Below are 26,377 nucleotides of genomic sequence, written 5' to 3'. Positions count from 1 at the left end.
GCGTAGCTGCAGGCTCAGGAAACCACGGCCGACGGACCGAACTCTGGGCAGAGCTGAGAAGGCGGGAGGCCAGGAGTTGGGGGAACAGATGCCAGGGCAGCAATGCCAGGAGCCACAGAAAGCCCAGATGTGAGCCCAGTGTGAGCCATTTATTTCACAGGGGGCCTCACCTGTCTCCACACTGGAGTTCACAGACTCCCCCAAGGGCTTTCGAAGCTCAAGAGTTGAGAGCTGGGGTCCCAATCCAGCGGAGCACTGGGTGGCCCTGGGACCCTGAACCCACCTGACCTGTTCCTTCCCTGCCCTTCTGCACCGCTCCCAGCCCCTGTAAACTTCCCCCGCATTCCCACCAAACTACCCTCTCCACCGGCTCCTAACCACCTTCATGGAGGCGTCTATCCAGGCTCCCCACCAAGAGACCCTGCCCTTCCATCTGCCCAAACCCTCCTTGCTTCTGGCCGAAAGTCACACCGCCTTGGGGTGGCCACACCCTCCTTGGACAACTGAAAGTGGAGGATGCAGCGCCTTCCTTAGTCTCCTCCCCTCGCGGAAAAGCTGGAGCCCTCCGCCTGGCATCCTGCACTCCCCGGTTTCCTTCCTCTGGGGCCCACGAGGGAACGGGAAGTGAGAGAAGACTCAGCCCCTAGCACCTGCCTTCCCAGAGGCACCTCTCTGGCTCGGCCCAAGCCCTACCGCCTCCTCCCAGCTCCTGAGGGGTCCGGGAGGGTGTGCAGACCCCGCTGCCTGCCGCCCGATCAGAGGCATGGCGCCTCCACGGCTAACTGGCACTTAATTAAACGCCAAATTAAACATCGGTTCAGAAGCTCCTGCAGGCCCAGCGTGGGAGCTGCCTCTTTTCCTACTGGATTGCCATAATCCTCTAAGACAGGCCCCCTCTGCACCCCGCTCAACCCTGACCTGCAGAGCCGCAGACCTGGGAGAGAGTGGTTCACGGGGGCACTGCCACAGATACACCTCCAGGCTGGTGAGCTCCTGTGCATCTGTTAGGACCCGGCAGAAGGTTCCCCTCCCAGAGAAGTCCTCCCTGTCCCACCCAGCAGAGTGGCCACCTACTGTGTGTCAGGTATGACGTTGGTACCTTACAGACAGGTGTAACTCCAGATGCCCGCCCCAGCCTTTGAAATAGGCTCCATTTTACAGATGGGGAAATAGGCACAGAGAGGTCTGGCAGCTTGCCCAGGATCACACAGCCACAACTCACACCTCAGGTTCTGGGTTCACGACGGGGAGGGCAGAACTGTGTCTAACCTGGCGCTTTCCCAGTGCCTAGGACACACCCAGGCATACAACAGGTGCTCAATAAGTGAAGTGTTGAGGCTGGGTCCTCCTCGCCCCAGTATCCTAGGGTAGAGCACAGGAGGCAGGCTGCCGGCATGAATGCTTCACAATGACATTCATCAAGTCTCTACTGTATACACAGTCCAGGGCTGGGGCCGGAAGGAGATGTCGGCCCCAAACGAGAGCAGGAGTCCTGGCTGGCCTAGACTGGAGTCCCAGTGCCCACTCCAGAGGCTCGGAGCCTCCCCTGGGATTTGGCCACACAGCCTCTACCGGGCCTCTCTCCCAGCACTGGAAACCCCACGTTACTGCATCACTGCTCTGAGTTAAGCAATGCTCCTGCTGGACACTTCTTCCTCAAAGCAGTTCTGAGGCTCAGGCAGGAGGGGCTGAGACCACAGGATTCCAGGCTCAGGCCATGAAGTCCCTCCTCAGCATTGCTCGTTGGCACCTGCCATGGGCAGACTAGGCTTTGGGGATTCCTGACGAGGTTCTCTGAGCCCAGAGCCAAGAGGCTGGGGCTTCAGTTGCTCTGGGGGCTGGTACTCTCTAGGGTTGCTGAAAATGTTGAAGGTAAAATTGAAAACTAGCACAATGTGCAGAAAGGGGCCTCCTCCTACAGCTGGAAGCGTCAACTGGCTCAGGCTTTTCTGGGGGTCAGCCGAGCTAAAAGTGAAAAACATGGCCAGGCTTTCACCCCAAAATGCCATTTTGAAGAACTGGTCTCCAGGGAATAATCAAGGCCGTGCACAGCACCCTGGACGTATCAGAACGCAAAAAAGAAACAGGAAGGATCGGCATGTCCAACAAGAGGGGATTGGTTAAACGCACTGTGAGGTGATGAGCCCGGCACAGCTGTTAAATCTGGAGCGAAGGAAGAAAATTTAACGATACGGGAATGTTCTCAACATACTAAATGGGAAAAAATGGACCACTGGAGGCAGAGGGCACCCCTTGGGCCTGGCTTACCGTGGGATTTGGTGAGGCCTCACACCGAGACTGGTTGGAAACACAGGAGTGCTGCTGGGTGCACCAGAAACAGGGCCACTGTGCCGACAGGCAGCTGGTGCAGCTGGAAGACAAGGGGGGCCCTCAGCTACCCGGCTCCCAACCCCCATGCCCAGGAATTGGGACCCAGGGATGCAGATCCCAGCACAGGGAAAGGTCTCTCTCAACATCAGAGCTGCCGAGAGGGGCTGGGCATTCTGTTAGGTAGTGAGCTTCCTGCTGCAAGAGGTATGCAAGGAGGAAATAGGCAAGCAGGGCCTTTAGGAGACTAAGTTAATTAAGTGTAATCAAAGCACTTCTCTCAGCCCCTACTAGCCTGGGTGCTCACAGACGCCGGGCACTGGGTGACGAGTTTGTTGCACAAACGTGCTGGCGAGTGAACAACCAAGAGTCCTGTCTGCCTCTGGGACACCATCATTTCTCTTCCCCAGGCTTCCCCAGGAGCAGAACCTCCTCCCGCCACCTGGAAGCAGGCCCCGCCCCACTCACGCTGTGTGGGGATACACCTGCCCAACGCGGCCACAGTCGTAGATGGTGAAACTGGCCCTGACGATGTTCTGCCCGTTGACCCTCACCGCCATCTCAACGGTCACATGGTCTGAAACAGAGCAGGGGATCCAGGGAGAGAAGAACAAGGGAAAAGGGGATCTCCACCGACGTCAGAGGCTGTGATATCAGGACCCCCATGCCTGAGATTCCACCACCTGAGAGCCCCCATCTGGCTATCCCCACAGCCCAGGCAGTGAAGTGCTTACCTCGGTGGGGTGGGAAGGGCGGGAACCGGTTCCTCGGCAGGAGGTTGCAGTAGGCGATCTGGTGGCCAAAGGCAGGGCCCGGGACCCGAGCCACAGTGTGGATGTCGTTTCCATAGTCACAGGCCATTTCCATGCCGCTGAGGCTGGGCAGGCTCCCTGAGATCTGCAGGATCATACCCTGGAGGCCAGGGCCCTTAGCTGGGGGGGTGGGGAACGGGGGTGGGGGGGAGTGGAGGAAGGCCACTCCCCGCAACGCCCCACCCCCGCCCTGTAACCCTCGGAGAAGAGGTGGTGGGTGGTCAGGCCTCCACGCCAGAGAGCTGCAGCCTACATGGGGCTCAGTTTCCCCATTTGCAAAATGAAACTGACCATCTTACAGTAGCCAGAGGCGCTGCATGATGCGGCCCCCGTGACCTCAGACGCCATCCTCTGATACTCTCTCAAATCATGAGTCTTGCTCCCACCTCAGGGCCTTTGCACTGGCGGTTCCCTCTGCCCAGATACTCACCCTGGCTTCCTATCTCTGCTCAGGTGTCACCTTTGCAGTGAGCCCCCCACCTCGACCTGGTCTAAAATGTCAACACTCCCCCGCAACCTACTCGCTCTCCACCCCGTTCTCTGCTCTGCTTTCTTTTTCTCTATAGTACTTATCACCATCTTGGCATTTTATCTTGCTTCGTCTCTCTCCCTTATGAGCATGTCAACCCCTCAAGGGCCAGGCGTTTGTCTATCTTGCTCACTGCTATGTCCCCAAGTCTAGGCCTGCACGTGGCACACAGCCAGTTTGCTTGCCCAGATGACGTGTGTGCAGGACTGTGATATGCAATGATGGGGAGGAGGGCGCCAAGGAGCCCCAGGACCTGTCTGGGCCATCAGAGCCATCATCTCCCCCAGGTGACAGAGGAAGATGCCAGCCTCAGAGAAGTCACTGAGGGCAGGGCTGGGTGGGACCCAAGCCTGTCTGTCCCTCAGCCCCTGCCAGGGTCTGGAACACCCCTGCCCAGAGGCTGCCTGCTACAGGTAAGCAGCAGGCTGCGGCAGCTCTAGGCCCTCCTGGACACGGGTGAGGGGGTAGCTACTTGCCCCCATGCTGCAGATTCATCTGTTTCCCAGCTCGAGAAACAGCAGTCTGGCACTTGGTGGCCTCCCCTGACCCCGTACTGGGGCCAGAAAAAGGCAGGATGTGAGATGGGGGTGCTGGCTCTCCTCCCATCTTCCAACTTGCCCCCCCTTTTCTGGGACTCTGGAGCCCACCCACTTGAATTCAAACCCCAGCTTTGCCACTCCCTCACTGTATGACCGTGAACAAGTCACTTTACCGCTCTGGCCTCAGTTTCCTCATCTGTAAAATGGGGATGTTAAGACCATCCGGTCATTATTGTTCTCATCATCTGCCTCCAGGCCCCTGGGGTGCTATGCGCAGGAGTCTCCACCTCTCAGGGTTTGGGTGCCAGGTGAAAGGCTGCTCTCCACCCGTACTTCTGAGCCCGGAGCTGGGTCCTGGCTCCCCAGAGACTCACCGGGTACTCTTGGTGCACATCGATCTCGGCCGGCAGGATGGTCATGGCGGGACAGCGGCCGGGGCCCTCGCTGGCACTGGTCCAGAAACGCGGCTGGCTGGAGTTGGCGCAGTCCTGCTGCAGGGTGCACCTGGGGCGGCATGGCACAGGTCAGGACGCAGGGGGGCTCCCCCACCCCGACGGCCTCCCTGGCCCAGCCCCCGTCTCAGGGGTCTCACCGCGTCTCCAGGGCACACCAGCCGCAGTAGGCGTCGGCCGCACCCACGCAGTCCCCGCAGGTGGTGTGCACAGCACACGCGGCGACTTTCACCCTGGCCATCTAGAGGCAGAGGCAGGGGCCCAGATCAGAGGGGCTGCCGGCCCCTCCCAGGGGAGTCAGCACGGCGAGGGCCGTGAGAGGCTGGGGAAACTGAGGCTCGATGCCGTAATGGGGGAAACACAGGGAACAAGGCTTCCCTGCAGAGGTGATGCCTGCGCTGCGAGGTGCGGATGAGCAGGCCGGGGGGTGAGGGCGGAGGCGCTCCCAGCAGGAGCAGCAGCACGTGCAAAGGCAAGGCAAGCAAGAGAGCTCAGCTCGTCCTGGGACCTCGTCACACGGAGGCTCGGGCCTTACCTGGTGGGACGTCATCAGATAGAGGTAACCGGGGTCTGCGGGGTCAAACTGCATGACGTGGTGCACAGGCTCCCCGTAGGCCACCGTCACCACCTTCCTGCTCACCACCTGCATGCTCTCGTTCAGGTTGATCTGGGGCGGGGGGGAGCCGTCAGGGGATGGTGCGCCAGGAGGGTGCCCTGGCAGGGGGAGGCCGAATGTGGGGGACCTGCCCTGGGGGTAGGGGCTGACCCGGGCTTGGAGTCTCCGCCTCTGCCCCTCTCTCGGGCCCTTCCAGGACTGGCAGCGCGTCACTCTACACTTTTGCCTCTGTTGTGCCCCCACCAGGGCCTCCCTCGCTGCCCTTCACGGGCACATCCAACCCTGTGAATAGGTTCGGGCTTCACAGTTTACAAAACATTCTCTGGGAGGCCGTTGGGCATCATGCCAAGGAGCAGGGACTTGGGTTTGAATCCGGGCCTTGACATTTACAAGCTGCACAAAGTACAAGTTGTCCAAGTCACTTCCCCTCTCTGAGCTAAGTGGGTTGATGACGATACCTGCCCCGCGTGACCATGAAGTGTGCTAAAGAAGATGTGGGCGAAGCGCTGCTAGGGCCAGGCCCGGGAGAAGCTGCACAGCCACCCGTCTCATCCCTCCCCTCTCACGCCCATCTCACAGATGAGGAAACTGAGGCCCAGAGAAACCAAGGGACTTGGCAAGAGTCCTAAAATGAAGATGCCTCAGGGTCGCGATGCAAGCCTAGGCCCGTCTGACCCCAGAGACCAAGGCTGGGGCTGGGGTGTGGGGTCCAATGTCCGGGCAGGAGAAGGACCAGGACTAGCTAGGGCCTGGAAGCTTCTCTGGCTGAGGGCCCCTCTGCATGTCCCCCAGAGAACTGACAATGCTGATCAGAGACCCATCAAACTGCTCTCTTCCGGCTGGTGTCACAATCCCAACATGCTGCCCTGTCAAGGTCCTGCCAAGCCCTGAGCTGGGGTCAGGGGTCTAGATGCCTCCCTGGGGCCTCCTACCACCCAGCCCTCCTAGGTGGGCTCCAAAACCTTTAATGGCTCCTCCTGCTTATGGCATCAACTTGTTCTGGCATTCAAGGCCCTGACGATCCATCTCAGCTTACTCCACCAGCCTCATCTCCACCCACTAAACCCAACTCAACATCCCAGCCTCTGAGCCTTTTCCCATGCTGTGCTCCCTTCTGGAACACTTCCCTCTCCCCCTTGGACCAAGATTTGTCCTCCCAAGGTCTCCAACAAAAAGGAGGGCTTCCCAGATGCCCTCCACACACCCAGTTGGAATTACTCTCTCCCCAGGTTCCCACAGGCTGTCCCTGCCCTTGCAACATCCCTCGTCCCAAGTGGCCTCTTGGCAGTCTGTCCCGGGCAGCTTGGCCCCATTCCTACCCCCAGGCATCCAGCAGACATGTTTCTACTCCTTCAACAGTCTACTGATGGGACTTCCCTGGTGGCGCAGTGGTTAAGAATGTGCCTGCCAATGCAGGGGACACGGGTTCGAGCCCTGGTCCGGGAAGATCCCACGTGCCGCGGAGCAACTAAGCCCGTGTGCCACAACTACTGAGCCCACGCTCCGCAACAAAAGAAGCCACCGCAATGAGAAGCCCGCGCATCGCAACGAAGAGTAGCCCCCGCTCGCCACAACTAGAGAAAGCCCGCGCGCAGCAACAAAGACCTAACGCAGCCAAAAAAACCCAAAAAAACAAAACAGTCTATTGAGCACCTAGTGTGCTCTGGGGCCTGGGCTGGATGCTACGATCTAAGCCCCAAGCTGGACAAGACTGGGCGGGAGATGACCCAGCACGGCGCAGGGTGGAGGGTGAAGAGGTCCAGGTTGAGGGGTGGGGCGGCCCTGTGCTGACTGGACCTGAATTCAATCCCGGTTCTCGCTGTGTGACTTTGGGGCAGTTGTTTCCCCTCTCAGAGCCTCAGCGTCCTCATCTGTGAAATGGGGATCAAGGCTCTGCCTCCCATGAAGGGATGTGAGAATTAAACAAGATGATGCCCGTGACATGCCTGTTGAGGCTGGGTAGGCAGTGGTGCCTAATAACTGCAGCTTCGTGGGTGGGGGTGGGGGAGAGTCCTGGACAGATGGGGAAACTGAGGCTCAGAGTGAGAAGTAACCACCCCAGGTCACACAGCTGGGAGGGGAGGAGCGAGGATCCCCATCCGAGTACCTGACCCCAAAACACAAGCCCCACTGTCTGCGGACCCTCAACGGAAGCTTTGAAGGTTGAGGAGGACCCCTGTCCCCTCCCTGCTCCCACGCCCGGCATCTCCCCCAGGCTCCCACGCCCGGCATCTCCCCCAGAGATGTCAGCGGGCCCGCTAGGGTCCGGGGCCAGGCGGGCTGGGACGCCGACCCCCACTGCTCACCCCCAGCCTGTGGCGTCTGCCCGGGGAACTGAGGGAATTGGATTATCTTATCGGATCTGAATCAATTAGGCCAGGGCCTGGTGCCAGTTGGAGGCATGCCAGGTGGCTGACGTTCTGGACAGGCAGGGTGTGGTAGGTGCCTGGGGGGCAGGTGCACGCCCTCACCTGGAGGCCGCTAAGTGGGGAAACCAGATTCCTCTCACCCCTTCCCAGCTCCAGGCAACTCAGGGCCAGGCATCATTACCTCCAGAAACCAGTCACTTTGGTTTCGGGCTGGGGCATCTGCAGAGGGCGGCCAACGGAGTGGAGGAGGAAACGGGAGGGAGAGTCCCCACTTGCCAGGCTGTGGCCTCCCCCCGCCCCTTCAAAGCCCTACAACAGTCTCAAGAGGCCGAAAGTGCAGCCCTTAACAGATGGGGAAACTGAAGCCGGGTGAGAGAAAGTTCATTGCCCAAGGTCAAACAGTCTGCAAGTGGCAGAGCCCAGAGACTTGAACTCAGATCCACCCGATTTCAAAACCCCTGTCCTGGAGCCCTGAGAGAAGGGCCCCCTCTCAGTCCCGGATCCCTCCTCTGCACGACGGGCACTTACTGCTGTGAGCAAGAGTGGAAGAAACAGACGTGGAAGATGCCACCTTATAACCCGTGGGCCCCTCCCCCCAACCCCTGCCCTCTACCCCCCCGGGGACCCCCCCAGGCCCAGCCCTACCTTCAGCAGCCGGCCACTGACTGTGCCCAGGAAGACCACCGTGTAGTTGCCCACGCTGGCCACGGCCACGGAGGAGAGGCCCGGGGCTCGGAACACAGGCGAGGCCTTCAGGGGCTGCAGGATGGACAGGGGGTGCTGCAGGTGGGCGGCCCCGCAGTCCAGCTGTTCCGGCTGCAGCTGGAAGAGAGACTCATGTCAGACCTCGGCTCCGGAACCTTCTCCAGCTCCCTGCCCACACAGCCGGCTGTGGTCTCCGGCCTCAGCAACAGTGCTTTTAAAGTCCTGCTCCGGTTCTGTATGCCCAGCGCTGGGCTCAGGCCCCAACATAAGCAGGACCCCGTCTCTGAGCCTAGGTCGACCCCTGCCCTTGGCTTTAGTCACAGAGCTGTCCCAAGGAGATGGGTACGTTCCGGGCATGCAGGAGCTGGACAGGAGGAGTCATGTGAGGAAGGCAAGAAGGCCCAGGGAGGCCAGCCTCTGCCCCAGCTTACCTACCGACACCCAAGAGGTGTCCCTCCTGTCCCGGCGAGGTCTCCACAGCAATCATGGGGCTTCCTCCCCCCAGGCCCCTGCTCTGACCCCAGCAAGCCCCTCCCAAATTCCCAGCAGTTCACCAGACCCAGGTTGAGGGCTCCCCAAACTGAGGCCCCTCTCTCCTTTCCCAACACACATCCCTTCATCTGCCCACATTACAGATGGGCAAACTGAGGCCAGGTGTGTCCAAGTGCACAATCCTGCCATCCACATCAGCCCCACCTCACAGGAGCGGGAAAACCGCGCTGGCATCCCCAGTCCCCGCCATTCCCTGGACTTGCGCCCACCTTTTCCACCTTTCTCTGAGTTTTGTTGGTTCTTTCAAAGGTTTCTTCTGCAATCTCCACAGAAGTACAACACAGGCCTCCAGGAAGTGCCTTTCACAAGACAACTGTGCAAATCCACAAGGATGCAGACACAAGGGTGTTTTAGAAGAGTGGGGGTTGGGCGACACAACCTCAGTGTCCACGAGGATTGAGCACATCATCCAGGAGAGCCACCCCAGCCCTGGGAGACACCACAAATCTGCACTGATTATGAAGAAAGATATCTGGCTGAGAAAAGTCCCAGGACATCATGGGGCCTTTTTGGTAAAACTGGCACATAAACATTAAAGTAACAGTCACGACAGCAAACGTAATACAGGCCACGTTTACTGGGAACTGACCCTGTACCGGGCCTGTGCATCAACTCCCTGAATCCTGGCAGCCCTCTGAGGTCCCATGTCACAGATGGGGAAACTGAGGCTCAGAGGGCATGTGGCCTGCTCCAGGTCACCAGCTGCAATATCATGCCACCAGGACTGAAGCGGCCAGCAGAACTGGCTTTAGGGCACGGCTTTAGAGAGAGGTTTTTTACCCTTATCTGTGCTTTTTGCAAGCCAAAGCCACTGATGATGTGCCCACATGGGTTTTGCACAAAATCTCAACTAGTTTTCAAAAGCAAACCATAAATACCAGGTCCTTCATTCTTGGGGAAATAAACAGAGCTGAGCCCTGAGCCCAGCGATGGGGTGGGGCTGCGGAGTGCCCTGGGCCACAACTCATGACCGGGTGGCCTTCCACAGGATGGCCAGGAGCGACCGGAGCAAGTCGCTTCACTCCTCTGAGCCTCAGTTTACTCAACTATAAAATGGGTGCATCTCCAGCACCTCCCTCATAGGCACTCGGATACGACAGTTCATTGTAAAGCGCTGGCACGGAGCGTGGCTCACAGTAAATGCTCCAGGAGTGTCAACTGATACTATCACTGTTTCAGATATGACAGTCACTGAAATTATTATTATAAAGTGGAATTTGGGGGCAAATCATGCCTACCTCAAAAACTTTCTAACCTGGACCATCTGGGACCACCTTAAGGCAGCCATCCTCTCACCGAGGAGGCTCTTCCAGGCCCCTCTTCTCTGGGCCAACTCTTGCCCTCAACATTTCCCCCTGAACACAGCTGCCAAGTGAGCCCTTTAAAGGTACAAAGGTCTCCTCTGCTTGAAACCCTCGGATGGTTTACACGATACTGAGAATAAACCTTGAATCCTAAACCCTGCCTTCAGGCCCCTGGGATCTTCTGGGCCCATCCCATCCCATCCTTACCCTCACTCCTCCACTCCAGCCACACCAGCCTCATTTCTGTCCCTCAAACAGTCCAAGCTGGGTCCTGCCACAGGGCCTTTGCCTGTGCCAGTCCCTCTGCCTGGAAAGCCACTGCCCAGACTGTCTTATCACTGGCTCATCTTTCAGCTTCAGACTACCCTGCCTGACCCATCCTCTGTGTTCACCTGTGTGCCCAAGTTGGGGGCCGGCCCTGGAAGGAGGCTGCTGGCCCATCTCCCCAGCGGCCTCTCCCAGCCCTGGTCTCACCCCCCGCAATCCTGCGGCTGCAGGGAAGAGATGAGATGGCTCCACCAGCGAGCAGGCAGGACAGCGGGCACCTGGGCCCAAGACCTGTCATGAGGACGCTTTTCCCAGGGGTTGTATAACTTTTCTTCACTGAAATCTGTGGATTACTGGCGCCATTTAATAATACGTTGTTCTAAAATTAAAATTGTAAACCCTCACCCAGGGGACAGGCGCTTCCTCCCTGAGCTCTGGGAGGGGTGGGAAGGCAGGAAGGGGACACCTGGAGGGCCTGGGTGACAACTTTGGGGTTTTCTGCACTGGGCCCTGCGATGGGGGGTCCCCAGCCAGCCAGAATGGGGGGTCCTAGGAACAGCCGGACCAGGCGCCCAGATCAGGGTGATTTGTGGGCCGGGGGTGCAGAGAGGATGAGGCGGGAATGGCTGGGAATCTAGCTCTCGCCTGCCCGCCCTGACGCTCACAGCCATTAATTCTGCACTGGAGGAATTCTCTAAAAAGCCTTTCCTCTGACTTTTTTTTTTCTTATTCTAAAAATAAAATTTAAAAAAATTTTTAAAGGAGAAGTAACCCGTTGGCTGCTTTGCATGATCTGTGCTCTGAGGGGGAAGCTGGCTCCCCAGCCACCAGGGGAAATCACAAGGCTACAACTGACTCGAAAACGGAAGCCAGACACACGTCCACTGGGCAGGCGGGAAAGGCCTCCGCTGTTGGGGGATGTGGCCCGGGAAAGGGGGAAAGTGGGCTCGGGGGAACTGGCGGCCGTCCCGGGTGTGCCCTCAGCCGAACCCGGTCTCCAGGGGAAGTCAGCTCCAAGGTCCAAAATACTGCTTGCCCTGACCGTGTGACACGGCCTGAAATCCCTCCATCAGCACCAGCCCGCCTTCCAGTCTCACTCGGCGTTGGTCTTTCAAAACACAAATTCCTCTGAGATCAGGGGGAGGGCTGGACTCTCACAGTGGCCTCCTCCAACCCACAAGGGCCACCTTCCCAAGCACAAGACTGGAGAGCCCCTCCCTGGCTTTTGGCCATCCTCAGGGTAAAGCCTGGCATTCAAGGCCTCTGTGATCTGGCTCCTGCCGGCTGCTCAGGACTGGAGTCTCACTTCTTCCTCTGCCCCGCCCTCAGCTCCGACCGCATCAATCTCCGCAGTTTCTCAAATATGGCCACACTTTCCTCCTGGGGCGCCTGAACCTTCATGATGTTCTTCCCTCAGTAGCCAATGCCCTTCTCATACCTCTGAGCCCTCTATTTCCCCTCCTCTTGACCCACGCTGTTCCCTTTGCCAGGCGTGCCCAGGCAGCAAGTTTTCAGCCAGCTTGCAAGATGCAATTGCAAAAAAACCTCTCCAGCCCTCTGTGACAGCACTGTGCTGGTCACCACCTTCATTTCTCATGGTAGAATGGTAGCATGTGCATGAGCTTCTCCAGGGTGGAGACTGTGCTCTGGGGTGAGTGTTTACTAAAGAAAGGAAACTAATTTTGACTAAAGTGTGAATGACTGTATTCAGCTTCTTCCTTTCCAAGCAGAAATAATGAGAGGGACTTCCCTGGTGGTGCAGTGATTAAGAATCTGCCTGCCAATGCAGGGGACACGGGTTCGAGCCCTGGTCCAGGAAGATCCCACATGCCGTGGAGCAACTAAGCCCGTGCACCACAACTACTGAGCCTGCACGCCACAACTACTGAAGCCCACGCGCCTAGAGCCCGTGCTCCGCAGCGAGAAGCCACTGCAATGAGAAGCCCGCGAACCACAATGAAGAGTGGCCCCCGCTGGCCACAACTAGAGAAAGCCCATGCGCAGCAACGAAGACCCAATGCAGCCCAAAATAAATAAATAAATAAATTTATATACATAAAAAAGAAAAAACAATGAGAGCAACACTGCCATGCTAGGCACTGGAGAACGGAAGGAAAAGTATGGGTCAATTGTATGTCAACTGTGCGTGTGACAACACGGGGGAGCCAGGTGTTCAGTGCCAGGCAGCACCTGGCTGCTACTTTTGGTTCCTCTAAGAACCTCAGTGGATCCTTCTCTAAAATGGGATGAGCAACGGGTGGCTGCTGGTCTCAGCTCTTTTCTAGGAGCAGGGCACCTCCTCTCTCTCCGCTGGCTGCCTCCGGGGGCCAAAGCTCAGCTCCGCCCACTCTCCCACTAGAACTCCGACATACTGATTTCACTACCAACTGTAATTGTGTTGACTTTCTCTCCCCAGGAAGCCAGTTGGAGCAAGAGCTTCCAGAGCCTGGCTTCTCAGCCTCCCGCCTCCTGCCTGCAGACCCCACCAAACCTCAGCCCCACCGCAGGTGGCACTCCGAGCAGGATGAGGCGTCAGTGGCAGACTACAAGACCCAGCGGTTCCGCCCCAGGTGTAGACTACACCGGCTGTCGGCTGGCTGTCGGGGTTTTGTGCTTGGGAAGTGAGGGCACTTTCCTGCCTCAAGTTTTTGGTTGTTACCGAACCCCGATCCCGGGAAAGTGAGGTTTCACTGCCGAGGAGCTGAAAGCACACCAATCACTTTGGGGTATTCAGCAGCAGACTGCAGGGCGGCCTGCCGCTCACCCCACGGGCTGGGGGCTGCACTGAGCCCCCTCCCACTCACCCTTCCACAGCAGCCAAGAAGAGCTCTGACAACCGCAAAGCACTAAATGCGACGTGGGATCCCGGAAAAGAAAAAGGACATTCGTGGAGGAAACTCTGGAGTTTAGTTGAGTGTAAGATACCAACGTTGGTTTCTTAGTTTTGACAAATATATGTCGCATCTGTCATAACGCGTGATCTTAGCAGTGGGGAAAACTGAGGGAAGGGTATGCGGGAACTATCTGTGCTACCTTTGTAACTTTCTTGTAAATCTAAAGTTATTCCAAACTAAAAAGTTGTTTTAAAAAAAAAAAAGAAAAAAAGCAAAGTGGCTTGTGTCCCTCCCACAGCTCAACAGCCTTCAGCAGATCCCCAGTGCCCTCAGCATAAACCCAAAATTTGCTCCTGGGCCCTCAAGGCCCCTGCTCGACCTGGCATGCCCCTCTGTGGCTTCCCCCAACCCCTGTCCTGGCCAGCTCCTTCTCCCTCAGCGTGGACAGGAGAGGAGGGGCCAGGACTGGAGAACGGGGAGCCAGCAGGGCAGTAATGGGGGTCTGACAGGCACAGCATCAAAAGCCAGGCCTAGAAACGGGGCACTAAACTCTGCTTCCTGCAGAGCCTGGGTGAGTAAGCCCTCCCCCCACCTTCTCCCAAAGCTCTGAGGTTAAAGGGGGAAGTGTTCTCCAGGTCTCCAAGGGCACAGGTCAGGCCCAGACTTGAAACCACACCTGCGACTCCCAAACCCAAACTCCACCCAACCACTTCAGCCCGTGCGCGCTCTCGAAACACGGCGGCTACTGGGCTACGGCTCCACTGAGCTGACCTCTCCGCTGAGGGTAAACCGAGGCATGAAAAGAGCCCTGGGCCTACCGCATGCCGGTCCTGGGAGGGGGCAGGACAGACTCAGCTCTGGGGGGCCTCTGGCAATGGCCCTCACACCAAGGAGGAAGCTGCCTGTTGCCAAGAAACGAAATACCAGCACCTCCCAGTTGGTGATCAAGATGTTCACTTCCTGAAGGGGTGGAGGTGGGGGGCAGTGGGGGAGAGAATGGCCAGCCAGGCCAGAGTACAAGTCAGCAGGCCTGGCTCTGAGTGGGAGGGGAAAAGCAGTGCTTTGGGGAAACTGAGGCACAGAGGGGAGCAGAGGCTTCCTCAGGACACACAGTGCAGTAATTCTCTTCCTGGTCCCAGGCTGCCTGAATCAGGCAGGAAAAACCAACAAATGGCAATGGGCAGAACAGCTTGCGTGCACCCTTCCACAGCTTCAGAGGGGCCTGCCTTGGCTTCCCTGACCCTCTCTCTGGAGGAGGTGGATCGCCCAGCCCAAGCACTGAGGCCGTCCAGGCCAGCTGGGCACCACCTGGAAGGGCCGTGTGGATCAGCCAGCCAGGCCACCCTGAGCATGATGCGTCCACCCACCCACAACTGGCACTCCCGACCCTGCCGCCAAACAGAACACAGCCTGGAGGGACAGCCCCAGGCTGAGGTCAGAGGCCGGGCTAGACTGAAGACCTGCTGCATGCAGGCGTGGAGCACACACTCTCGTTGGGTTCCCATTTAACAGACAGAGAAACCGAGTCTCCTGATGTGCCAAGTCTTATAGCTCTTCACTCACTGTGGGCTGCCCCATCCTCACTGAGCCTCAGTATTCTCACCTATAAAATGGGGGCAATAACTGCAGCCACTACAGAGGCTCAGCTCACGGCAGCCCTCAGTACTGAGCACCACAGGTGCTCAATACACATTCCCAATGATCTCTGCAGGCCATTGGGCAGAGGCTCGGGGACGCCCGAGGACAGGAGGGCCCCTGGGACCAGCCGCTCCACCACTCCCCGAACTCAAGCATCTGAGGCTGCATCAGCAGCGCTGCCTTCACCCGGGCTGGGGTGGCTCTGCTCGGGGCCTGCCTGGGAACTGCTGCCGCAGCCGCTGACTCAAGCAGCCCTTGTTTTGTTAGCTGGACACGGCCCCCCAGACACTCAGCTCCCCCTTCTCGAAGCTGTTTCTCATTCCGGCCCAGCCTGGCCCCGTTTCCAGCCCTCCCCCCGGGTCCCAGAGGAGCACAGTGTGGGATGGGCAGCCAGGACTCTTCCCTGGCCGGGGCGGCGCGGGGTGGGGGTGGGGGGGGTCATTCCTTTCCGCCAGCTCCAGCGGGGGAGGGGCGGCAGGCGGAACGCAGCAGCTCCAGCCCCTCCTCACCCTGGAACAGTTTCGGTCCCAGCTTCTTCCCCTGAAGGGACGCAGGCCGGGAGAAGCTGAGAGTGCAGCTGGCTCTCCTGGGGACACCAGGCCTTCCTCCTCCTGGCGCTGAGGGGCCCTGGAGACTGAATTCACACCCTCCTCCCGATCCCCTGGGGGTGCTGGCCTCGGTCCCAGAGTCATCTGACAACGGCTTGTGACCGACCGCAGCTGAGGGGCTCCCAGCAAACATCTCTGGGCCGGGTCCCATGTGCTGGAGACATGGAGGTGACATGGGGCCCTCTCTCTAGCTATCAATGTCCCAGTTCAGAGACCACCCCCACGTGGGGAAGGGACAGCTTTATAATAGTAGCAACACAGTGGAATCAGTAACACAACAATAATAAGCAGCAATGGTTTACTTTGTGCAGAGACCTCTGCCTGTATAACCTCACTGAACCCTCACCAGATCCTCATAAGTTGCTGCTACTTTATGGTAAAGGAAACTAAGCCACAGAGAGGTAAAGTGACTTGCCCAGGGTCACACAGCCAGAATAGCCAGAGGTGAGCCTCAAACCTAGGCTGGCTGGCTCCAGTACCCTCGTCCTAATCCACAGTCTCTCCGCCCCCTGCTCTGTCGGGTGCAGCCAACAACTGCTGGGAGTTTGGCCATGTGGAGCTGGAAAGGCCCTGGGTTGCAAGCTGGGGATACTGGGGCCCATCAAGGAGCTAGCCACTTCCAGAGGGTTCAATCACCTCCAACACAGACGGTGGACGAGCTCTGAGAGGGGGATGGGGGGGTGGAGGTGACCGCCGATCGCTGTTTAGCTCCTTTCCTGGGCCTGGCCTCCACTTCAAGCCCTCTGCCCACGGCCCCCCCCCCCATTATTTACCGATCAGAACAGAAAGCGCACAGTGATTAACACCCCACTGGGGCCTCGCTGGGCCTCGTAATGGAGCTGTGAGCTTCCTCCCTCCTCCAGCGCGTGATTTATCGTGTTCCAGGGTGAAGGATGGTGGACTGGGTGGGGCGAGCCTCACTGGCCCGGCCGATCTCGGTGGCATCGGCATCGAGATCAGCGGCAGCGGGAGACTGGGCGGGGCAGCGGGGCCCTTCCAGGCAGCCTGCTGGGTTCGGCCCTGGCTCAACACAGGCTTTGGAAAGAAGGAAAACAGGCGAGCTCTGGGGGGAGCCGGGATCCAAATCCACGTGGCTGGTGCCAGGAGACTTTCCGGGCCTGTCCCCACTTGGGGACCAGCTGGTTTCCATGGCAATCCCCACACCGTTGGCAGAGCTGGAGGGCCCCTTGGGAGTCACCTGGTCCAGCCCCACTGGGGGCTCCAGGAGAGAGCGTCCTGCTCCCGCCAGCACCTGGCAGGACGAATGTGGGCCAGCAGCCACGGGGTCTCCTCTAGAACCAGATCAACTGTGTCTCACTCTTCCCCCAGGCCTTTACTGGTTCCCTGCAGCCCACAGGACAGTGTCCAAATCCTCGGCCTGCACCCCAGACCTCACACGCTCTCAGCTTCATCTCTGCCTGCTACCCAAACCATGTTCTACCACGTCTCTGAGCCTTCGCCTCTGCCTGGAAGGCCTCCCCAAGCCCCATCTGTCAAAGTCCTGCTCCAACACCCCCCTCCTCCAGGAAGCCTTCCCTGAGTCCCTCAGACTCAGCTCTGCTTTGGCATATCTTCTGTCCCGAACTCCTCCCCGACTGTCTTGGGGCTCCTGGAGGATAGGGGCAGGGTCCGATTCATGCCTTTTAACGGGCTGCCATGTAACAGAGCTGAGCCCCTCCCTGCCACACTCCAGGGAACCCTCCACCAGGAGCACAGACAGGCAGGAGATGGTGCCCAGGAGGTCTGGGCTCTGGTGGGCAAAGGTGGAGACAGCTGCAGTTGTGGGGAACAGGAGCCCTGCACCCGGGGAACCTGGCCCCAGCCTGGAACCACACTGGGCACGGGGCTCGGCAGCTCTGCTGGCCTCACTGGGAAGTTCTCATTACTCCCCACTGCAGCCCCAGCAGGGGAAGAACATCCCTGGGTCTCAATTTCTTCAACTTTAAAACGGACCCATTCACCCCATCACTGTGACCTTGAGGGCCTCTTTGGCTCACACCCCTTAGGTCAGCGTTTTCAGAGGAACCAGGGAGTAAAGGTGATGAGCACAGGCTCTGACACCAGACACCTGTTCCACCTTTTACCCGCCGTGTGACCTCAGGCAAGTCACTTATCTTCTGTGGGCCTCTGTTTCCCCTTCCTGTAGACTTAGCATAACACTCACCCCATTCCATTGCTGGCAGGATTAAAAGATGCACATTATACGTCAAGTGCTTTTGCAAACTGCCTGACACAGAATAAGTTCCCAAGACACAACAATAATAATAATAATAATGATGCCAATGCGAGCAGTTCTGGTGACAGAGTGAGGGCTTTCTTGCCACCCCACAGCCCAGCTCAGACTGGGAAACTGAGGCCCAGAAATGGGAAGGGATCCCTCAGGCCCATGGGCTCAGGCCCTCATGCTCCTCTTCCATACACACTGTGTCTGTTCTCCACCCTCCAGCAACCAGAACCCGGAAGCCGGCCTGTTTCCTTAATCTCCATGAAAACTGGCAGCCGTGGCAGTGAGTAAATGAGACTCCTGTAGAGGGTGTTTCTGCAGGGGCTGAGCCAACTCACACACGGCCTCCGCTGAACTCCAGGGGTCCCTGTTCTTGTCTGTGCTGAGCCCACTTTACAGACGGGGAAGTGGAGGCCCAGAGAAGGTAAGTGACTTGCTGGAGGCCCCAGGGAGGAGGTGCAGTCAGGATTTGAATCCAGGGAGTTGGTGCCAGGGTCCAGCACTGACCCGTCCACCACTCTGGGCGTGTGTGGGTGTGGCAGGCTTGACGGTGGGCACGGCCAGGGCCATGACGGCTCCTCCACCCTCCTAGCAAACGCTGGACAGTGAGGGGCTGCCCTGGAGGGGAGGCAGCGGCCTGCCCAGCCCCAGTACACAGCATGGTCCAGGGCTGGGGTCAGGGTTGAAAGGGATTTGTCAAGTCATTCAAACTGACCACATCTCTCATTCACGCACCCAAAGGGCCAGGGGGTCACAATCACATTTTCAGAGATGAATGTCACTAAGTGACTCCCTGCCTTCCTGACTTCCTCAGGAGGCCCCCTCAGCCCCAGCCCCCACTTGTGGCAGGGCCTCTGCAGATACCCTCGCCAGCCTCAGCCGGCTCAGGAACTGAGTCACTGCAGCGGCAGCTCCCGGCTTCCATCCCGGCTTCCATCCGGGGCCTGCTGGGAGGTGTTGCCCCAGAGGGGGTTTTCTACAAAGGGCTCCACCCAAATCTCTGCGGGATTGGGGGGTAACTGCAAAACCCCCAGCTGAGAGCCCACAGCTGACACCAGCGGTCACCCACGGCAGACTCCAGAGCCAGACAGCCAGTCTGCAGGTCCCTACGCCACTAGCCAGCTGCGTGGGACCCTGGGCCTCAGTTTCCCCATCTGTAAAACTGGGGATAACAGCACTCCCTGCCTCACGGGGTGGGGGTGGGGTGCTGTGAGAGCAAACACACTGGCGAAGGTGAAGGGCCCGATGCAGCGTCCCTGTTCAGAACTGGGAGGGTGGCTGTGGTCATTTTTCAGCCCCAGAGAGCTGAGAGGGCACCCAGCATCTGCACACCCCTCAGGCCTACCAGATGCGCAGCGTCTCACCATTAGCAGAAGCGGCTCTCTCCTCAGCCTGTGCCTCCCGCCACTGAGCTCGGGCTGGGAGGCACCCGACACACCCGCGCCTCACCCCTCTGTCTCGCCCACCCCTGCTCACTTCAGGGCCTGCTTTGGTCCCATCTCCTCCCTCCTCTGAGCGCTCCCTGCCCCACCGGCTGTTCCACACGCTGAGCACACTTTTCTCAGATGTATTTCTCTTCTCCTGGCACTCATACCTCCACCTGCCATTTCCTGGGCACTTCGTGGGAGATTTCAGTTCAGAAGGAGACACTGTCCCATTTTACAGTGAGAAAGCATGAGGCCCAGAGAAGGTAAGTGACTCACCTGGGTCACACAGCTTACGGGCAGGAGAACAGGACTCACCATCAGCTCTACCCTCATGCACCTGGCAGTCGAGACTGATGACACTCCCAGGGCAGGGAGGTATGTTAACCGTCTCCTGGCCCAAGATGTGTCTGTCTCTCTAGGCTAGAAGGTCATCCCAGCCAACCCCGCCAGAGCCCCCTCTCCTAAGTGCCCCCAAGTGTCTCTGCTTTTACCCTCGGCCGCAGGGAGCTCATTCCCAGCCCCCAGGCCAACTCCAAATGGAAAGCCCATCTTGGAAGCTTATCTCCCTCCACCTCCACCCAGCATTTCAGCCCCTAAATTGGTTCAGAAAATGCCTTCTTGACGACGGGCACCCACCCACTGCATGCCAGTTTAAAACCGCCTGAGGATTTTTTTTTCCACCTTTACTATAAAAAGACACCTTGAAAATGCAACATTGACATTTCCCTGTCGGTTTTCTTTTTTATTTTAAAATACAAATATTATGGCCATTCATCAGTTAAAGGAAAGATTCAGGGAAAGGAGTCGGACTCAGTCTGCCCTCGCCTTGCTGGGTGGCCCTGTGCCTCAGTTTCCCCACCGAGAGCACAGGCAACTTCCCAACTCACTTTCACCACATACGTGAATTGAGAAAAGGGATCCAAGCTACATGCGACGGAGGCTAATTTTCTCACTTTCTCTCTCAGAATAGTCCAAAGGCCCCAAATATGCCCAAAGCAATCAGGGACAAAGTTGGGGCCCAAGGCTGGGAAGACAATGTTCCCTGCCTCTTCACTGCCTTAAAGGTGGTGAGCGGGGGGCAAAGCCTCCCAGGCGAGGAGATGGAACGTCCGAGACCACCCCAACCGTGGCTCTGGAGCTTCAGGCCTGAGGCCCCAAGGGCAACAGCACGAGGCTGGGTGCCCAGAGGCCCGGCTGAGCCACCCTGCTTGGGGGGCAGACATCCCTGGAGAAAAGATGGAAGGGCAGGGTCCTGTCCCCCGTTGTCCAGCCCCACTGAGACCACCTGGTGCTGGAGCAGTCAGGCCAGACGGGGCTGGGAGGAAGAGGGACTCCAGGCCCCTGGTACTCACCCCCGCCCCCCTACCAAACCCACCGTCTCCCCCAGAAGCACCCCTGTCGCATCCCCGACTTCCATCCCAGTGCCGGGCTGGACTGGGCAACTCCCTTCTCCTCCATCCTGTCCGTCCCCACCTCTGGGGCTACGTCCAGGCATCTGAATCCGTCCTGAACCCCCGCTTCTTCTCTCTGTGCCCTCAGACCAGGCCTGTCACATCCCCCTAGAACAACACCTGGCCGGCCACCCCTACCTCTGCGCCCAGCGCCCGCCACACAGTAGGTGCTCAAGAAATATTTGCAAATGAAGGAGCGAATCACTTGCCTGGAAGATGGCACCAGCCTCCTCCCGACTCTCCCTGCTCCTCCTCTCTCCTTCTCACCAACCACCTAACGGCTTTCTAAACTAGCTCCGTTAAAAACCATCACAGTAACTGCAAACACGTGGGCCAGGCACTCTGCTAAGTGCTTCACCTGTAGCACCTCATTTCATCCCCACAGCGGTCCTGCGAGGTCGGTATTTTTATTATCGTTCCTGTTCTACAGAGGAGGAAACTGAGGTGCTCGTCCAGACCAGATGCTCTGGCTAAAACCCTTCATGGTTCCCCACGTCCCCAGGACACAGTCACGCCTATCCGCACCCACATGGCAGGCCTGCCCGCCTTTCCCAGCCCTGCTCATACTTCCTGTTTCCCCTCCCCGGCCACAATGACCACCTCTCACTGCTCCAGTCTGTCTTGCTGTTTCCTACCTCCAGGCCTCTGACAAGCTGTTCCTTCTGCCTGGACCCCTTCCTCTTCTCCTGCCGGCTTCATGTGACTGACTCCTGCTCACCCACCCACCTGCGCTCTGACACCACTCCCCCCAGAGGCCTTGATGCCCCTCTCCGGGCTCCGTCTGCCCGGATGGGATCACAGCACCCAGCCCTCTGGGCTGGAAGGGCCTGGCCACACGTCTGCCGGCACGGTCCACGAGAGCAGACAGTAAGGGAATCACCACTGGTCCTCAGCACACAGCAACACAGTAGCGACTTAGGAAATGTTTACTGAGGCTGCCATCGGGCGCTAGAGGTGGTCTTCACTGTTGCAGAACAAGCCAAAATAGGCCTCTGGTTGCTGTCGAGGACCAAGCCCAGGCCTGTGCTAATCATGCCCCCCCCCCAGGTGATAATAACAAGAACAGCAGACATCTACTAGGTGCTTGCTACGTGCCGGGTACAAAGTGCTTTACGTTAATTAATTCACTTGGTCCTCAGCGATCCTTAGAGATTTACTGTCCCCACTTTACAGATGAGGAAACGGAGGCTCAGAAAGGTTAAGTCACCTGTCAAGGTCACACAGCTGGGAAGTGACAGAGTAGAATTTAACCCCGGGTGCGAGGTCCAAGTTCTTAGACTGTAACTGGGGAGCTGGCAACAGCCAAGAGCACTCTCCCATCCCCACCGGAGGCTACAGGCCCAGACCCTGGGGCCTGTGCCCACAGCTGGGCATGGGGAAGGGGAGAGGGGTGTGGAGGACACAGGGAGAGTGGCCAAGGAGGGCCAGGAATCCACCCCACCTTGGGGTGGGGAGGAGGCCCTTGAGCACTCTGTCCCTGGGGCTGTGTCCCTGGAGAGGCCCTGCCCCCGAAGAAAAGGGAAGCCCCAGCTCCCTTCAGCAGTGAGTCACTGCACCAGGCCAGGCTGGGGACGGGGGACCGTGGGAACCAGGACGGTTCCTGCCAGAGGGGGAGGGGGAGAGGGAGACTGTGGCGGCCTGAGGAATCCCACGGATTGCCTCACACTGAGGGCCTAGATGGACACACAAGCCTGGAAAGGCCCGAAGAAGGCCCTTCCGACAGGATCTTCCCTCCGTAGAGCAGCGACTGACTCCCCATTCACCTCCTCAGGCTCTGAGACCCCCGGACACAAAGCTTGTGCCCTCCAACACAGCCCACTGGGGCATGTGGCTCTGGGGAGGGGAAGAGTGCATGTCCCAACCGCAGCGCTGGGTGACCACCCTGACCAAGCTGGCCCCTGCTGGTAGCAGACCCGCGCCCGGGCCAGTCTGCCCTGCTCACCCACCATGACCTTTACTTTCAGGGCAGCCAGCCAGCCGGGCGGTAGGCAGTGTGGGGACCAGCTGCAGGCGAAGGAATCTGCGTTTTCTCAAAGCCCCAGTGTTGGGCACACCCACAGGGGAATAATTAATCTCACGAGCTTCTTGCCAGGGCCTGAGGATCACAGAGGAGGGATGGGGCAGAGCCACAGGGAGCCTGGCCCCAAGGAGAGCTCCGTAATCACCAGGAGAAGGCTAAGTTCTGCATTTTGAGAAGTTGAGGCTTCCTAGGGGAGTGGCCAAGTCTCCCCTGACTCATCTCGGGATGGAGAGTGCAGAAAAGGCACAGGAGTCCACCTCCCAGGGCGCTCTAAAGAAGTGACCCCTTGCTGATGCGCTTCCTTGGGTGGAACCACACACAGAACCCTCCCGCACCCCTGTGTCACGTCCACCCAAGACCAACACACACATAGATCTCCCCCAACCTGGCCTCCTCACTCCTGCCCTGCCCAGCCCCAGACACCTGGGCCCCATTCCCCCACCCCAGCTGCTGTGGCCCTATACCTGGCCCTCCTCGTTCCCTCCAGATCCCCATGGCCCACTCAAGCACTACATGCAGTCCTGCTCACCTCCCTCCACTCTCCTGGAGCCAGCACCTCCCCACCCCAGTCGCCGGGACTCCTCCAACACACACACTCTGAGTTCCACATCTGTAAGGCGGCAAAGACTCTGCAGCACTATGAGCACAGATGCTGAGACCAGACAGCCTGGATTCAAATCCTGCCTCTGCTAGTTCTGTGTGACCTTGAGCAAGTTACTGAATCTCTCTGTGCCTCAGTTTCTTCATCTGTAAAATGGGGATGAGAACAGAGCCTAGCTGAGAGGACTGCTATTAAAACCTAGAGTTATGCCATGTGAGGCGCTTAGTAGGCATTCCACAAGTGTTACTGCCTTCCTCATAGCCCCCAGGCCTGGTGCATGCTACATGCTCAGTAAATGTGTGTTGGATGAGTGAATAAAAAGTTGGCCTCAGGAACACACCCATTTGCCAACCAGCGGCCTCCCCAGAGTGCCTACTGGTTTCCAAACACCTGCGTCCCCTGCCGCACACATCCCACTGCGCACCCAGGCCTACCCTGTTGCACCAGTGTGTCCCTGCCACACGCACCTGCCTGCCCTCACACCTGTGTGACCCAGCTCAGTGACACACAAGTCTGGTGCATACACCTTGCTTCCCCTCACCCCCCATCTGCAGGGCCCTGATGCACCCCTGCATGCCTCCCTGCACACCTGCCACACTCGTGCACACACCTGCCAACTCCCAAAGGCAGCCCTCACGGGCTCATGCAGTCGGCCCAGAACATACCTTTGGTCAGACGCTGCACTCACTTGCTGTGCACACAGCCCACTGCTGCGACCCTCACTTGCACAGCCGGGATGTGTATGCACCTTCGGCTCTCTTCAGCGCACACCTGGGTACCCATCCACAACCCGACCGCCCCGCACACCTACATATGTGCACCTGTAACCCAGCACTCATTTGAGTGCCCAACGCGCACACCTAGGCCATATTCACGGCAGTGCCCCCCACCTCTGCTGACACCTGTATTCTCACGACTACATCTGGGTCCCCGCAAATGCACCTGTGGCTCAGAGTATACACTTGAGTCTCCATACACGCACATCTAGGTAACGGCACACTCACACGTGTGACCCGCTCAGCGCACAACCTGCCCAGTTACCCGCACGCTCTCTCTCCAGCCCCCTGGGCTGGTCCCCAGCGCCCCCGCTGCCTGGGCATACCTGGATGTTGCGTTTCCGCTCGCAGGCCGGCCCGGTGCCCTGCACCACGCTGTCGAGCACGGCCACCACGTCGGGTGCGGGCTCCACGAAGCAGGCGGTGCGCGCCGCGCGGATCGCGGCTTGCACGTCGGCGAAGCGGAAGGCACAGAGCGCGGCCGGAGCCGTGCGGGCCGCCGGGGCCCCCTGCGGCCGCTCGAAGACGGCAAAGAGCAGCTCGCGCGCGGGGAAGACGGATACCAGGCGGCTGTAGAGGTCGCCGCGGCCCGCGCCGCCCGCGCACTGCAAGCCCAGCTGGATGTAGGACTCAGTGAGCTTCTTGGCGTCGCCGCCGGCGCCGCGGGGCAGGCAGATGCGCGCCAGCAGGCTCCGCGCCTGGCTCTCCTTGTCGCCCGCGCGTGCCTCGCTGTTGAGCGCCAGGTACGCATAGGTCTGGGCGCCCGGCTGCGGGTCGGGAGGGTGCAGGAAGGCGCGAACGAAGCTCAGCTTGTGCTGCTCCTTGGCGCCCTGCTTGATCTTGAGAATGTTGTCGTCGGAGGGGTTGAGGTCGAAGGTGAAGAGCTTGGCCAGGTCGCCGCGCGCATCCAGGGAGCGGATGGCGATCTCGGGCGTGTTCTCGAAGCGGTGGTCCTCCAGGCTGCGGTTGCGCGGGAAGAAGGCGCTGCCGTAGCCAGTGTACGTGGCGCCCACGAGCAGGCGGCTGCCCCCGGTGCCAGCGGCCGGCGGCAGGACCAGTCCCACGGTGGACGCGTTCGGGTGGTTGGCCGCCACGTTCAGCATGCTGGGGAACACCGTGACGGGCTCGGCGGGCGGCGCGGCGGGCGGGAAGTGCACGGCCACCGCCGAGATGTTGCCCCGCCGCCGCAGCTGGCAGAAGCCCTGGTAGATGGAACCGCACACGACCACCAGGCCCTGCCCGGGGTCCAGTTGCAGGATCTTGTTGTAGTTGTCGGTGAGGCGCCGCGGGTGCTCGCACGAGGCCTGCGGCAGCTGCGGGGCGTGACACAGCGGGCTGTCGGCCACCGGGCCCACGGCCGCCTCGGCCTCCAGGCTCAGGTTAGCGCCCGACAGCTGGTAGAGGCGGTTGACGGCCGCCAGGTACACCGTCCCCGCCGCGCCGTCCAGGGCAAAGTTGTTGGTGGGCGTGGGCGAGGGGAACCGGCGCTGGATCTCCAGGGCGCCTATCCGCGCCGCCCCCAGGAGCAGCAGCAGCAACAGTGGAGGGCACGGCGGGGCCCAGAATGGCGGGCGCGGCGGCAGGGGGCTGGCCGCGGCGGCCCGGGCGCTAAGGGGTGCGCCGCCCGCGCCGCGACGAGCCATCCGGGCGTGCGCGGGCTGCGCGGCACGGCGAGTGCATGGGGCGCGGCGCGGCCGGGAGCCGGGAGCCCGGAGGCGGCAGGAGGCGGGGGGCGGGCCCGGGCCGCGAGGCGCTTCCTGCCCGCGCCAGCCGCCCCCGGCCCCGGCGCCCCGGCCCGGCTCAGCGGCTCCGCGCAACCCAGGGGCGGGGCGGGGGCGGCTCCGCTGCGGACACGCCCTCGCGCCCCGCCCCCCGCCGCGCCCTGCCCGCCTCCGGGGCCCCCGCCCGCCCGGGGCCCACCTCCCCACGCGCCCCGGGCCCCCGCCCCCGCTGCCCGCCGGCCCCGCCCTCCGGCCGCCGGGCCCTCGCTCAGCTGTTGTTGGGTCTGGCCGCACCGCGCCCTCCAGGACCCTCCTGTGCGGCACCCGCGGCCCGAGGCTCCTTTCCCGGAGCTGCCTCCGGCTCCGTCGCTGGTTGCTTTAGTTCCTTCTCCCTCTTGGCCCCTTGGCCTGTCTCTCGAGCTTGTTTTATTTTTTCCTTTTCTGTCTCTCCCTCCTTCTCGGTAAGTGTCTCTCAGTGTCTCCTTGTCTCTGTATGTCCCGCCCCCCACCCCAACTCCGTGCGTGCTGTCTCTCCTTTTCTCAGTCTGATTCTCTTTCGCTCTCCCGTCTGTTACCCCGCCCCTCCCCTTTCTCCCCTGTATTC

The 26,377-nt window shown here is 59.7% G+C and overlaps 1 protein-coding gene across 1 annotated transcript in view; it reads right to left on the bottom strand.

The window, feature by feature from the left end:
• PLXND1 (plexin D1) overlaps positions 1 to 25,855 on the bottom strand; it is a 52,247-nt gene extending 26,392 nt beyond the window's left edge. The window contains exons 1-8 of the mRNA XM_057554842.1: positions 24,379 to 25,855; positions 8,291 to 8,467; positions 5,196 to 5,327; positions 4,801 to 4,901; positions 4,583 to 4,712; positions 3,063 to 3,240; positions 2,797 to 2,905; positions 2,269 to 2,371 (exon numbers count right to left, since the gene is read on the bottom strand). Coding sequence (XP_057410825.1) covers positions 2,269 to 2,371; positions 2,797 to 2,905; positions 3,063 to 3,240; positions 4,583 to 4,712; positions 4,801 to 4,901; positions 5,196 to 5,327; positions 8,291 to 8,467; positions 24,379 to 25,695 — 2,247 coding nt within the window. The 5' untranslated portion in view covers positions 25,696 to 25,855. The remainder of the gene's footprint in view (positions 1 to 2,268; positions 2,372 to 2,796; positions 2,906 to 3,062; positions 3,241 to 4,582; positions 4,713 to 4,800; positions 4,902 to 5,195; positions 5,328 to 8,290; positions 8,468 to 24,378) is intronic.
• Positions 25,856 to 26,377: the final 522 nt, after the last annotated feature.

This window comes from Balaenoptera acutorostrata, chromosome 10 (assembly GCF_949987535.1).
Source record: "Balaenoptera acutorostrata chromosome 10, mBalAcu1.1, whole genome shotgun sequence".
In the NCBI taxonomy this organism is placed as follows: domain Eukaryota; kingdom Metazoa; phylum Chordata; class Mammalia; order Artiodactyla; family Balaenopteridae; genus Balaenoptera; species Balaenoptera acutorostrata.
This window is presented reverse-complemented; position numbering and strand designations above follow the sequence as displayed.